The sequence below is a fragment of the Sinocyclocheilus anshuiensis genome, unplaced genomic scaffold (assembly GCF_001515605.1).
Source record: "Sinocyclocheilus anshuiensis isolate Anshui unplaced genomic scaffold, SAMN03320099.WGS_v1.1 scaffold874, whole genome shotgun sequence".
Classification (NCBI taxonomy): Eukaryota; Metazoa; Chordata; class Actinopteri; order Cypriniformes; family Cyprinidae; genus Sinocyclocheilus; species Sinocyclocheilus anshuiensis.
In genome coordinates, this window is record NW_015538065.1 from 1,076,315 (window position 1) to 1,091,515 (window position 15,201).

Genomic DNA, 15,201 nt, shown 5'->3' on the forward strand with positions numbered 1-15,201 from the left:
GGGCCATCTACCTACAGAAGAGGAAAAACACCTCACATTGCAGTTTGTCTTGTTAATGACGGCTTTGGAGTGCATACAACAGAAAATTTGAAGAGGCAGATCTCAACCTGAGGTCATTTTGTCCTGCAAAGTGGTATTGGGTATCAATGTTCCCACATAAAATGGATCAATATCCTCTGCTGTAGGTGTGGTGTAATTCCCAGGATCCAGCTGTGACTCAGAGGAATAGACAGTTGGTTATGGTCGCATATGTTCTTCTGTAAATGACAGCTGAGATTGTGTGGTGAAGTCTATAGCAGCTGCTGGCATAAGCTCAGGGACACTTAAATCCATTGCACTTTCATCCATTTAATTTTGTAAGGCCGAGATCATAGAGGAACGGTCAAAAACCAGCTCTTTAAAACTTTCCTCCATCACTGATGTTGAATTAGTGCTGTTTTGATCACTTTCGAGATCCACTTCTTCCTTCGCCTTGGTGTCAGCAGAATGTGGTTTGATGTCGGTGAAGGAGGCGCTACCTGCTATATCTGAAAACCAAACTGGTTTATAATTGTTTAGGCCTGATTTTGTTGAAGACGTTAAGGTTGGATTTGGATGAGGTTTTATCAAATGTATTAATGTACTTTCCGACTGCAAAGCTGCTTGTGGGTCTTAAAGCCTGGGACACACTGACAGCACTTAGGCTGATATCTGCTTCTGAGATTTGAGAAGTTTCGTTCCTCCAGTCTGAAGCTGCATTAGCTTGAAGGATGTTAGCTTTGCCAGAAGGTTTCATAGCAGATCTGTGCATAGGTGACTGGAAAGTGAGCTTTGCAGAGCTATTCGTTTTATGACTATTAACGACAGCAGATCTATAAATTGCATATTGAGAGGTTGGGATGGCATAGATGATCTGGTGGTTTGAACTGTCTTCAACTTGCCTACCAATCACAACGCTGCTGGTCGGTCTCAATCTTATGGGACTATAATTTTCAGTATTTGACTGTGTTATTCCAGCAGAGTTTCTGTCTTTAATTTCCTTTGTTGGATTTAACACACCTTCATGTTCCTTCAAGCTATACCTGCGAAGTGGCTGGATAACAGCATTGCGTATTTGAGGATACCCAGTCACTTTGTTCATAAGAGAAGACTTATGAATTGGAAGAATAAGCTCTGATGTGGGACTGTTATGACTGTTGCTAGATTTTATGGATGCCATTTAAGTTGGATCCAACAAAACTGCCATTTGAGAATCTCATTGTTGGGAATTCATCTTGGTTAGATTTAGTGGGCTGTGCTGAAGTAAGCCTATTTGAAGTCCACCTCTGAGATGTTTTTGACTGAACTTCGTCAACAGCTCCATTATTTGTAGTATTTGAGATGTTTTCATTGCTACAGCGTGACCTCTAACAACATGGTGCTTTAGAGCATCAGACATCGGGTTACTTGCACCTTCAGTAGAAGAGATGGTTTCATGTTGAGGTCCATTATCAAAAGAATCTGTCTGATCCCAATAAGGTTGTTTTTCTTGGCTTGATTCAATGTCCTTGAACTGGAAAAGCGTTTTTTCGTAGCCCTCACGTATCAAGGGTTTTTGAGCGAGTGCATTTTGGGCGGTATGTGGACGAGCAGGGGCATATTGCACATTAGATGAAGACTTTAAGAAGGGCTTTTGGCCAGAGTGCATTTCTGATTTTTGTAGAGATGTCTGCAATGTAGGGACAAATGTGAAACCTTTAAAAGAATACAGCTTTTTAGAAGTTAGATAATATGGCTTGTTCCGGCTACTAGACGTACCTGAATTTTTAGATGCGCCCTGAGTGCCAGACACAGATGGACTAACGCTGTGGACATGACTCTTCGTTGTGTTACCTGGCACAAGACTTGTCACACGATAATGTTTAATGGATAACGATTATACAGTACTTTGGCCGAAGGAATTCAGATGTGTCCTATTTTGGGTGTTATGCTGACTTGGCTTCCTCAATTAATGATTTGTTGGGCTGACTTGGCTTCCTCAATTAATGATTTGTTGGGCTGACTTGGCTTCCTCAATTAATGATTTGTTGGGTCTGGTAGATTAATATTTTTATCACGTTCTGAAAATAACATGGTGTTCTTTGCAAACTGCATTCGTGGGGTCAAGTCTGTGTTTTGTTTTGACCGTTTGAGTAGCGCAGACATCTGGATGCCACTGTTTTCATCTGATAGGAAGTAAGAGCGGGCATTATTGGTCACTGAAGGCCTGATGGCAGATATACCTGTAGCCAAATTATCATACTTCTTTTGATTGTGAAAGGTTTGAATGGGCACAACATTCTGACTACTTTATCCCCTATTTTGGTACCCATTTTGTGTCAACTGAATGTTCTTGAGAGTGTAGCTGCTCGCAGCTGATTTTGTATTTCCATATTCAAAAATGCTTTGCAGATTTGCTTTTGGATTGGCAACCCTTTCAGAATTAGACAGCTTGATGTGATCATACTGAGAAGAAAACATCTGAGATTTTTTTAATGGAAGGATGCTATGACCTCTATTTGAATTTGATCTCTTAAATGCAGGAGATATTGGTGTTGGGATTGTCGGAGGTTTAACCACCTTGGAAAGAGCTACGTCCCTCATATTCTTGTAGGAAATTTGTGAAATTCCAGTCCCAGCAGAAAAAGCTTGTGGCAATGGTTGGCTCTTTTGTTGATTTGCTGTTACAATTGAGGGAGATGTATTTGCCGATACAACTCTCCTCAGCACTTTTTGATTCTGGCCATTGTTTTGAAGAAAATGTTCCAGCAGCATGTTTCCATCACTTTTGTGCCTGATATTATGGTTCACAGTTGAGCTTCTAGACATATAATTGGTTGGAATATTTTCCCTCAAATAAGGTTCATTGAGTCCTAATGGTCGTGAACTGTCTGAGTGCATTTCTGATTTAGAAATATGTTGATATCCAAATGAGCCTGATCTATGCATTCCACCTTTTTTCCCTCACCAGCCTTGGGGCCAAATGAATATCACTAGAGCTCATTTGGCTCCCATTAAAGTGTAAGGGATTTTGTTCCTGTTGGACTGTTTGGAAATCATAGCTTCTTTTGGCATCAGTTTCATCATTAAATTTGGCGCTTGCTAATTCAACAGGATTATTTCTGATATTGATATTGGACTGGATATTATTTGGGACTGAATAGATAACATCTGCAGAAGCTCTTGTGTCAGTAGGGCTGAAGCTTGGATTTTTTGCATTGAAATAATTTCTCTGGTTGTATGAGGCAGAGCTGATCCACGGAAGCTGATATTTGCGGTTCAATTGTTCTATGTTCCTTTGAAGACTGCCTCTTATTGGATTTTAAATGGGTGGATTAACACTTTTGAAACTTTTCAGCGCTTGTATTTTGATCTTTGAATCATCCGTGACATCTCCTAAAGCAGGGCTGTCCAAACTCGGTCCTGGAGGGCCCGGTGTCCTGCAGAGTTTAGCTCCAACTTGCCTCAACACACCTGACTGGAAGTTTCTATGCCTAGTAAGAGCTTGATTAGCTGCTTCAGGTGTGTTTAATTAGGGTTGGAGCTAAACTCTGCAGGACACCGGCCCTCCAGGACCGAGTTTGGACAGCCCTGTTCTAAAGGCATTGGTGAAGAACCAACAATATATTTAGTTATCTTATAAATGCATATGGCAGCAAATTTAAAGCCCGTTTATTTGTACACATTATGCAATATATATGAAAAACACCCGAAGGACAATAATACAGTTTTGACTACTTTTGTCACATGCAGCTGTTCTAAATATTTATAGACTAAAAACTACATCTTACCTATTGACACTTCAGGCAGACATCCCACAAGAGAAAGAGTCAAGCCAACCAAAGCCAGTCTATAAAAAAATTAGTCTGTTTTAAAATTACAATAAATTATTACTAAAATGGAATAAAATGTTTGGAATGGTATTGCTTACCTCAGACAGTATTGAAGAGACATGTTTTAAGGACTAATGCACTTGTGCTTACGTGCCACACAAAGCTTTTTGTCACACCTGGTCCAAATTACCCTACTAATTTGGGCTCACTGAAATGCTAATATTGTTGATCGGCATAATGGTGATCGCTGATGAGGTTCACCTGAATGCGTTCAAAGCTAAGAACACAAAACTTTGCACATACACAATCTCACATTTGTAAAGTACACTTAAAGTAAGATGAAAATTTGTGACTCTGCCTTTTCCTATAGAGAGTTTTAAAAAAGACAGTGTGCTAAACTTGTCATAAAAATGATCAAAAAAATGTATTTGGTACAAACATAGCAGTAGTCATTATGTTGGCTTGGCTGTTGTGCTATTTAAACTTATTATTATTCTTCTGAGACTAAAATTTTCTGATACTAACTCCTCCTAGGGCTTTATGGCCACAAGCCCCAAACTCGGCAGAGACCTGGGCCCTGATGGGTAGTTTGTTACTATATCTTTTCAGACTGATCAGACTTACAGTTTTTTTATAAATAATTATTAAATATGAAAAATTTCCCATAGACTTACATTGGCTGAGAAAAATTGCGCCTCTAGAGGAGCAATTCCCCTTCTCTAGATGGGGGAGTCGTATAACTCCTCTTACTCAGTTTCACTTTAAAATCGGTTAAAGGGGTGGTTGATTGTGATTTCACTTTTTTAACATTAGTTAGTGTGTAATGTTGCTGTTTGATCATAAACAATATCTGCAAAGTTACGACGCTGAATGTTCAATGCAAACGGAGATAATGTCTTTTAAAATTATGCCAGTTTAATGCCTATTACAGCTGGTAGGGACTACAACAAGCTTCTTCCCGGGTTTGTGACATCACAAACCCATAAATGTACATAAACCCCGCCCCCGGGAACATGCAAGAAAGGGGGCGAGGTCATGTTGCGCTGCTTTAGAGAAGAGGAAGAGTTGTTGCCATGCCGTCAAAACTAGGGGTGCACGAAAAAATCTATTCATATATGAATCGTGATTCTGTCTTCTCTGCGTCTCAATCGGGCTCAAAATGATAAGCAATATTGACGATGCCATTGTTTACAACACAACACCAGAGCACATGCACTGAGCTGAGGGGCATGACGTTTAGACGAGCACTGGTGGTTTAGCCAATCACAACACACTGGACTAGCTAACCATTCAGAGCCCATCGTGTATTTCTGAGGGAGGGGCTTCATAAAAACAGGAACTCATTGGAGCATTTATCAGAGAAGGGACAGAGTGGTGTACAATAATGGTAAATTATGTGAAAAATAATGCGTTTTTTAAAAAAAGAAGCATTAACACATGTTAGACTGCACCCCATAAATACAATCAAGCCTAGAAAAAAAACAGTCAACTACCCCTTTAAAAATACAAATAAATACATACATTTCATTCACACGGACAAGCTACACAACATATCTGATCATTACCAGCTCAGGGCTAATTAATAATGACTGTCTGGCCAGAGAACAGTGTGAAAGACGAGAGAACTGTCTCCGCACCTATCAACGAGTGCAGTCTATACGTGCTCATAAAAAAAACTACTGCATTTGCACTTGTTTTAGAGCCTTTTAAAATGAAATATTCCAGCGATTGCATGCAATCCACCCATTAGAACACAACAAGAGCTAAATTCAGGTGTTTGGGAGCTGTTTTTTTGTGTGTGTGTAACAAAGCCTTGTGTCAGTTTACTGAGATCGCACGCTCACTGCAGCGTCCTCATTAAACTTCTTTATTTGCACGTCTTAAAGACTTGTGAAAAAACACTCCAGCGAATTTACAGGATATAATTGTAAGAACATATTAAATAGCTAAGTTGAGTGCATGTGAACAGTCGTTTATGTCTCACGTGAACAAACTGTTGAGAACAAAAAAATAAAACCGCTTTTACCAGCTGCTTTCTGTCTTCAATGTTAATCGCTCGTTAATCCATAAAAACCAGAAAATCATTCGTCTTGGCTGCTTTTTTGTATGGATGTATTTATTTATGTATTTATTTATTTTTGCTCTAACAAGAATTAATCTATATTTAATGAAAACTATGACATGTTATTTTACATTTGATTTTTTTGTTGGTTTTAAACACCTAAAAACCTGCTCTTTTATACTATTGTTTGCAATTTGTTTATCGCACAATTTAACTGGTATCTACACGTTTATGTTCACAATAAACTTGTTTGTTAGAATAGACAATTACAGCGGTCTATAACAAATATTACCAGGGTTCGTACAAGCTGCTTAAAATGCCTGAAGTAGCTACTTGACTTTTACTTTTTGAAATGTAAATCCTAAAAACCCCTCGGAAACAGCCATATTTATGAAAAGGTGCTTGACCTATTGAAAAACAATATGAATTAAATTAGTGTTTAATTTTTAGCAATGACAGTTTTTGTTGTCATAAAACCCTTCTTCAATACAATACAAAATAACAAGTGTCTATAAAAAATATTATGAAACGATAACTGTTATACTGTTTTCATCATTATATTGTTTATATATTATAATTGTTAAATAACCATTTAACAAGTCACATAATAATCAACCATTACTGCTTAAAATTATAATATTAATATTATAAGTAAACTAATCATAAAACATTTGTAATCATTCAAAAAATATTGACCATTTAATTTTAATGCGGTTCAGAGATGAAGGCCATAATGCTAATGTTGTCCACACGAGGGAGCCACAGGATAACTAATCCTTCAAGATCTCAGTTCAGACTTTGAAAAGGTTTCATTTAAGTGACTAAATAAAAAACAAAAAGAATAAGGGTCTATAGAAAATATTATGAAAACAACAACTGTTGTACTTTTTTAATCATTATATTGTTTATATATTATAATTGTTAAATAACCATTTGACAAGTGACAAATTTTTAACTGACATTTTAAGCATGATTGATTATTAACTCTTTAAGCATGAAATAAGATACAGAATTAGTGAATTTGAGTTTAATGTGGGTATGTTATCAGTAAAGTAATCATTACATTTAATAAAATTAATTAATTAATGGTATTGACAATATATTTCTCAAGTTGTCAGACATTACTGAAAAAGTGAAGAAGGGACACTATATTAGTTATCTATTTTCATATTGTGCATATAATAGTACTCACATAAGGACTCATAATTTACTTGAAAAGAGACACGTCCATTGTGTAACTTCATCATCAACACAAACCATTGTGCTTGTACCCCTAATGATCGCCTTGAATTAAACCGCATTGTTTCAGTTACCTTCTGTGTCGTTGCCCACAACGCTTCGGTGACAGGACTTTGAAATACCAAACAGGGAAAAAAATAAAAGGCATGACTTATTTCGCATCCAGCTAGCCAACTCTGTTAAAGCTGTTGTCATAGCCTAGCCCAGGGGTTCTCAAACCTCTCCATGAAGTAGCCCCAGCACTGCACGTTTTGTATGTCTCCCTATATCTGACACACCCACTTCAGGTCTTGCAGTCTCCACTAATGAGCTGATGAGTTGAATCAGGTGTGGTAGATGAGGGAGACATACAAAATGTGCAGGGCATCCAGCTAGCCAACTCTGTCGAAGCTGTTGTCACAGCCTAGGATTTTTATTAGAATAAAAAATAGCAAGGGTCCATAGAAAAAATACTGTTGTATGTTTTTTGCACCGGGGCAGCTCAAGAATGCTGGACACACAAGTACTCGGGCTCTTTTGCCCCAAGGCTGCCGAGGCTAGTTTTGCCAAACCAACATCAAAGTTTGTGTTTGAACTTTAGCTTCTAGTTCTATATGTTCTTCTTAAAAAAATACACATAAAATTAATTTGTGATCTTGAAAAGACAAATAATTAGGGCTCTTTCATTTGATACAAATGTAACACTGAAAAACTCCTTATAATTAAACCTAATAGACAGAATAAATACAAGTATATTTCATAGAAATTCATCAAAATAATTAAGTTACAATAACTTAAAAAAGGAGAAACTGGTTGAGTATAGTCTCCATGATTTGTAACAGAAAAGAAACAGCACCAAAAATATAATGGCCTAAAAGAAAATAATCTAAGGCATTGTGGTTTATATAAAAAAAAAAAGACATGTTTTTGTTGATGTGTTGTTTATAGGTTTCTCTGGAACAACCCTACATCTTTGTTATGGCGACGAGTCACGCCCAAAAGCAAACAGTCCTCTTGTGCTTCCCATGTGCTGACATTCCACAGCTTCAGCACAAAAACACATCGTGTCATCCATAGGTTTCCATTGTGGACTGCCATCCATAACCTCGAGGCAGGGCCGTGACACCCTCAAACACTGGGAGGGGACACATCCACCCAAATGTCCAGTTCAGCAGTAAACCAGTGATTTCAATAGATGATTCTTAAATGATTACATCTGCTCCCTTAAATCGTGTGTGGTTACATCTTTTGGCGTTCAGATTATCTGAGTGACACTTCTTGAATAACTTGAAATCTTGTCTTTCACATCATGTAGCAGGACATCATTGCCAGGTCCCTTAAGTCTTCATCAGTCATACAATCTGAAAACACAAATGACACATGTTAATTAGTTCTTTAAGGACTCAATTCATGCATTAAAGCCATTCAAACGCACATGCTAGTTGACACGAGGTGAAATACTCACTTCTCCGTACATCCCCGGTGAATTTCTGGCACAGGCGATTAAAACATTTCATCGGGCGTCTTTTACGCGATCTTTGCGGGGGTGAAACTTCTTCTTTTGGTGGGATGACCGTGTCCCGTTTGGGCTCCTCGGTGTCTTCGTCGTCATCCGCACATTCCTCGGCGCAGCCCGCGGTTACAAGCCGCTCAAACATGTCCTCGTCTACCGGCAGGGTCTCTTGGATTCTCGCCTCCGACAGCGGCGTGGAGTGACGGCACAGCGCACACATTATCCGGGGGTCAGGGCTCTCCGCGGACCTCCAGAGCGTCACCAGGCAGCTCTCGCAAAACGTGTGTTTGCAGCACAGCTGTCGAGGACACCGCCGACTGAGGTTGTAAGTTCGGTAGCAGATTCCGCACTCCGTTTCTGGAAACATGTTGTCCTGTTGTTTGTTTGTTTGCTTCTCTCTTGTTGCGAACTCTTAAGGTTGGTAGTAAAGTGCCGGTGCTTCATGCTGAGGAGTCTTATATACCTAGTTGGTAAAGGCGGATAGGATGAAAGTACGTAGGAGGGAGGTGTTTTGGTTTCCTTTGGTTCTCGGCCAAACTGACTTTAGCTGGAGGACTAGCATTTTTAAACAAGTGATGTCATCGTCTGTAAACCCGGTGATGTCATGCATGACTATACAGAACCAGAAGTTACATCATACTGGCGTACGTGTCTTACTGTAGCCTACTTTTACTTTTTTTTTTTTTTTTACAGGTTTAACCATATTATAGATCTAGTAAATGTTTGTATGGAGAAAACCAAAGCAGGAATTCCCCATGCACTGATTTTGCCAAGTATTTTAGATTTGGGGAAAAATGAAACCTGTGCTTGGGTGTCATTGACTTTACTGATATGCAGGGCTATTACGGTAAATCTAGTAAATCAGTGTCAAATGACGCCCGGTTTATTTGAATTCACTCCTGTTTTTAAAGGGGTCATGAACTGAGAAAACAAAATTCCATTGCTCTTTTGACATATAAGATGTCATTGTAGGCTACTATAAAAATATCATGTAAGAACTCAAAATAACTTTCTTGTTAGTCTAAAAACAACTTATATTGAAGTCAATCTGCTAGAAAGACTATGGCATGCCGTTTTGACTTTTATTCATTCTCAGGATATGAATTCTTGATATCAACAATTCAATTTTCACTAGTTAAAATGCTAATTCTTGATATCAGGAATTATATTTCAACTAGTAAAAACTATAATTCTTGATATCTGTAATTGTATTTTCACTATTAAATGTCACCATAGGCTGCCATTCAAAATCAATTGTTGGTATCAAGAATTAATTTCTTACTAGTTGAAATTTCAATTTCACATATCAGAAATACATTTCTTACTAGTAAAAACCTTTATTTTTGATATCAGTAATCACTTGGTTACTAGTACAGACGTCTATTCTTGATATCAACAATTTAATTGTCACTAGTGACAATGTTCATTTCTGATATCATGAATGTGATTTTTACTAGTAACAAGAGTCATTTTAGATATCAGAAATTACCCTCCCAATTGTTGATATCAGAAATACATTTTCAGATATCAGAAATGAACATTGTTGATATCAAGAATAGACGTCTGTACTAGTAACCAAGTGATTACTGATATCAACAATAAAGGTTTTTACTAGTAAGAATTGTATTTCTGATATGTGAAATTGGAATTTCAACTTGAAAGAAATTAATTATTGATATCAACAATTCATTTTGAATGGCAGCCTATGGTGACATTTAATAGTGAAAATACAATTACAGATATCAAGAATTATATTTTTTACTAGTTGAAATATAATTCCTGATATCAAGAATTAGCATTTTAACTAGTGAAAATTTAATTGTTGATATCAAGATTTAACATTGTTACTAGTGGAAATGTAATCGCTGATATCAAAAATAGCAATTGTTACTAGTAGAAATCTAATTCCTGATATCAAGAATTAACATTTTACCTAGTAAAAATTGAATTGTTGATATCAAGATTTAACGTTGTTACTAGTGGAAATGTAATCGCTGATATCAAAAATAGCAATTGTTACTAGTAGAAATCTAATTCCTGATATCAAGAATTAGCATTTTACCTAGTAAAAATTGAATTGTTGATATCAAGAATTCATATCCTGAGAATGAATAAAAGTCAAAACGGCTTGCCATAGAAAGACAGGTTGTGGAATGTGCCACTTTATGACGTAATAGTGTGACTAAACCCCGCCTTCGCAGAAGAAGATCAAGCCTGCTTCTACATCACTGCCTGTTTAGCCCCGCCCACCGATTCGTGCATGAAGTGTAAATAACGAGAGAGGCAGAAATCAAATGATAAAGATCCCTCCGAAGACAACAAGATGCTGTACGTCTTTGCATTGCCTTCCTTCTGATCCCAACATTAGGAACTGCAGATTCATTTACAAACAAGGTACAGTTCGACCTATTAAAACGGAGCAAATTTATGAGGGGTAAAAACGGGACATAAAAAAAGCCTATTCTAAATTGTTTTTTTATGTAAAAATCTTGATAACATTATAAGTGTACCTTAGAGAACAGTACTAAAAAAAAGCAGTTCATGAGCCCTTTAACAATGCAGTAACAGAAATGAAATATTTAATAAATTCTAAGTAAACAATGTTTTTTTGGGAATTTGTTGTGTTTTAAGATTTAGGTTGACATTAAAACTTGTCAAACTCAGAATTACATCTTTTTTTTGTTTGTTTTGCTTGACATTTGTACAGTAAGCCTGTGAAAATATTACATATTTTACAATTACCCTTTTTCTAGCTTACCGGAATCCATGCCTTTTTGAAACACTGAGTGCCCCGGTTTTTCTACTGTAGGTTTGGAGGAAACAACTGTTTTATAAAAATAAACAGTGATTACAGCAAGGGAAATACAATACACCCGAGCTGTGCTGCACCTTATTAGCCTAATCCAAACAAAACTACTCTACCCCACTGTGAGATTTCCCAGAATGCACTCGCCTCCTGTTTTCTCCCTCCCCGTCATTCCCTTACTTGGTCTTGGGTGTGCCGCGCTGATTCTAAACTGGCTGTAGCCGGTTGTCCTTTCCTCAGAGTGCTTCCCGCATTCTCTTGTATCTCTCGTAACTTTTTGAACTTTCTTCTTAAGTACACACACTTGTTTACTCTGTTATCTTATACTTTTGTGTTTAGAGCAGAGCAGAGTGTATCATGTATAAGTGCCGTCTGAAATTTTCTTCTAAAATTAGAATTTTTCTCATGTTTATGTCCAGTTATTTCACTTTAATGGCAATGAAAATAACCTATTACATAGGAGCCTGATAAAAAATGCTCATTTTAGAAAAAAAATTCAAATGACACTTTCATATGTGTGTGTGTGTGTATACATGTATGTAATAATAGTAATATGAATATCACTAAAATTATAATGTTGTAGAAATGCCTAACAGGATGTAATTGTTGTGTTTCTACCCAGTAAATTCTGAAAGAGGAGTCCTGATGTTTTATACGTGAACAAGACGAAACAGGAGGAAGTTGAGAAATAAAGTCGACAATGAAAGGAAAAAAAAGGTTGGCTGAGGATGTCACTGCCGGACATGTTCAACGTGCTGGTATACCACTCACTACAAAACATGACCCATGACCGCAGTCTCGTGAGTTATAAATAGAACAAACAGCTCTTAATCATTTACTTACAGTATGCAACAATACCAAAAAGCCAGTTGGTCGTGTCCCATGGATTTTCCATGGATTGTTACAGTTGTCATTTCAGTGCCAGATATTATGTGTCTGTGGGAAAGTAAGTACATTCTATGAAATGTTTTGTCTTTTTTTCTCTGTTTCTTGGTGTAATAATGCCCAAACTGTATTTGAACAGTATTAAGAACTGAATTTTAAATGGCTTTCCAGACACATAAACATTAATCTTTTAATTTTGGCATGATGGTACCATGTTCTTTCATGCTTGAAAGAATAGTTCAGCCAATGATCACCCTCATGATGTTCTAACTTGTAACTGTGACTGACTTTTTTCTGAGAAAATAATATTTTTAAGAAGGTCAAAAAAACTAAAAACAAAAAAACACTGGGACACTTTTCATATACTCTTTAGAATAAAAAAAGGCATGACAGAATTTCCTTTTTTTTTAATTTTGTGAATTTTGAAAATGAACATTTGCATAATAAATTAAATTATATTGCTTTATTTTTGACACGTGAATTTTATGGAGTGTAGTTATTTAATGATTATTGATATACTATTATAGTTTACTAATATTTAAAAATGTTTATATTTTTGTTTTCATTTTTAATTTTAGTTAGTTTTAATAATTTTGTTGTATGTTTTTTAACTTTCATTTTAAATTATGATAACTGCACGTACAAAATGTTTAAAATTATGTTTCATTTCTTTTGATATTTAAAGCTAAACTAAATGAAAATGAGAAATGTTGCCTTTGCAACTAGCTGAAATTAAAGTTTTCATATTAAATTTGTTCAGTTAACGTCTATTTTATTTAGAATTGTTAGTTGTAGTTAAAGGGGTCATATGATGCTGCTAAAAAGAACATTATTTTGTGTATTTGGTGTAATGAAATGTGTTTATGCGGTTTAAAGTTCAAAAAACACATTATTTCAAAGAGAAAGGAAAATTTGAAATCGCATCATATGACCCCTTTAACCATATTAGCCTTGTGTACATTAAGTTTTACACAGCACTGTACTGTATCAAATTAAAAAGTAAAATTGTGTAAAAGTCCAATTTTGCTAATTAACAAGTTAAATAACAGTGCAGTGAGACACATCAATGAAAGCATTCTGTAGCAACAATAGCTCTTGTGCTGTTCCCTCTCCTAGTAACCAAGCCATCTCTTGATAATAAATGTCAGTGAAGCAGCTCCCACCCCAGCCATACATAGCATGACATCAGGGGAGGGAAGAGACTGAAAGAAAGAGACTGAAAGAAAGAGACAGAGGTAAACGTACAAAAACTTACACGTGCAGGGTATAAACAGACAGTGTTAAATAGTGACAGAGCTTAGTCAACGGTTTTTCCCCCAAACTTCTCACCTGTGACAAACTGACCCAGCATGGACCCGGCGCTCACGTTTGAAAGGGCACAGAGCATTTCACCTTGAAAAAAAAACAGCAGGACTGGAACGGTGAGTGATTCTTTCATCCTTCTTTCACACACTATAAACTGTGGTGCTAATAGAACACCCAGTTCTGGTTCTCTGCATGACAGCAATGATAAGCCGTCGTATGCAAATACAGAGTTCCCAGATATATGAATATATTTACTTGTCATTTCTAATTCCTTTCCATTTCTTACATAAATATTAAAGTGTAGATTGTTTATGAAAGATTTTCACAGTGTAACTACATGCATTCTTCCTGAAAACAATGATATCATTGTGTTACTCGCATGACCAGATGTTAAGTGGCTTTGTTTAATGTTATGTAGCATATTTCAGTTACATTTGCAAATTGACACTACAAATGACAATAACTTATAAATAAACAATTTTGCATATTAAGATCTGCACTGCTTATATTTTAATAAAAGTTAAAGTCCAAGTTTGCATTCTTACATTAAATATTGTCACTAATTCTATAGAGACCTGCATTGCTAGGCAGCCCCTCCTGTGAGTGATGGTTGCTTTGACTATGCCCACTCGAGAGTTGGATTGAAACTGCAACACTAATAAGAAAACAGACAGCAGGGTTTATTAGAAGTAAAGAGTCTTAATAAACCCTGCTGTATTTGGACCTTTTTTGTATGTGCAGTTATCATAAATTTGTACATATTTCTTGCCCAATTAATGAAAATTGTAAATACAAAGCTTTTGAGACTAAAACACGTGCAGATAAAAGCCAAATCTGATGAAATCATCATAAAATTGTGTTGTTTACAAGCCAAAAGTGGCTCATTTTATATGCAGGTGTAGACATACATTTACTAATCATTATCACAAGATCTATGTGACTTTTCAGGGAGTTTTTGTTGATATTTTGGTGTTGTGCCAAGACCCAGTTTCTCAATATTTTAATGATTTCATACACCGGAATTGCGAGAGTAGCTTGTGAAACTGGGTCAGTTCCGCTTATTTATAAACTAGATGAGACCTGATTAAGCAGGATCTGGCAAATACAAAGTAGTGTTTCATCATTATATGCATGTTTATATGTCAAGTCACCTTTATTTATATAGCACTTTTAACAATACGGATTGTGTCAAAGCAACTGTACAGCATTAATTAGGAAAATATTGTGTCAATAATGCAAAATGACAATAGTAAACACTCAATTTTCAGTTAAAGGCAGTTCATCATTGAATTCAGTGATGTCATCATCCAGCTCAGTTCAGTTAAAATAGTATCTGTGCAATCAAGTCGACAATATCGCTGCAAATTAAGTGTCCCCAACTAAGCAAGCCAGAGGCGACAGCGGCAAGGAACCAAAACTCCATCGGTGACAGAATGGAGAAAAAACCTTGGGAGAAACCAGGCTCAGTCGGGGGCCAGTTCTCCTCTGGCCAGACGTTTCAGGCTGCAGTAAAGTCACATTGTGCAGAGGACTCAACTGGTTCCTGTGGTCTTGTCCCGGTGGCCGTCTAGGAGACAAGGTC

General features: G+C 36.6%; 1 protein-coding gene and 1 long non-coding RNA gene across 2 annotated transcripts; both read right to left on the reverse strand.

The window, feature by feature from the left end:
• Positions 1-4,006, reverse strand: LOC107683541 (uncharacterized). Its single transcript, XR_001633728.1, has 4 exons — positions 3,929-4,006; positions 3,789-3,847; positions 1,777-2,183; positions 1-1,687 (listed from the first exon to the last, which is right to left on the reverse strand). It is a non-coding gene; the product is annotated as an uncharacterized LOC107683541 (long non-coding RNA).
• Positions 4,007-7,757: 3,751 nt separating this feature from the next.
• LOC107683540 (E3 ubiquitin-protein ligase RNF182-like) lies at positions 7,758-9,258 on the reverse strand. Its single transcript, XM_016479615.1, has 2 exons — positions 8,576-9,258; positions 7,758-8,471 (listed from the first exon to the last, which is right to left on the reverse strand). The coding sequence occupies exons 1-2, from the start codon at positions 8,988-8,990 to the stop codon at positions 8,413-8,415; spliced, it is 474 nt and encodes a 157-aa protein (XP_016335101.1). The 5' UTR covers positions 8,991-9,258; the 3' UTR covers positions 7,758-8,412.
• Between the last annotated feature and the right edge of the window lie 5,943 nt (positions 9,259-15,201).

What these genes read in the sequence shown, in the direction of transcription:
- LOC107683540 (XM_016479615.1), bottom strand. Translation starts at nt 8,990, where the DNA reads ATGTTTCCAGAAACGGAGTGCGGAATCTGCTACCGAACTTACAACCTC. An exon ending in CACCGGGGATGTACGGAGAA is followed by an intron (nt 8,472 to 8,575) that starts GTGAGTATTTCA and finishes TTGTGTTTTCAG; the next exon opens with ATTGTATGACTGATGAAGAC.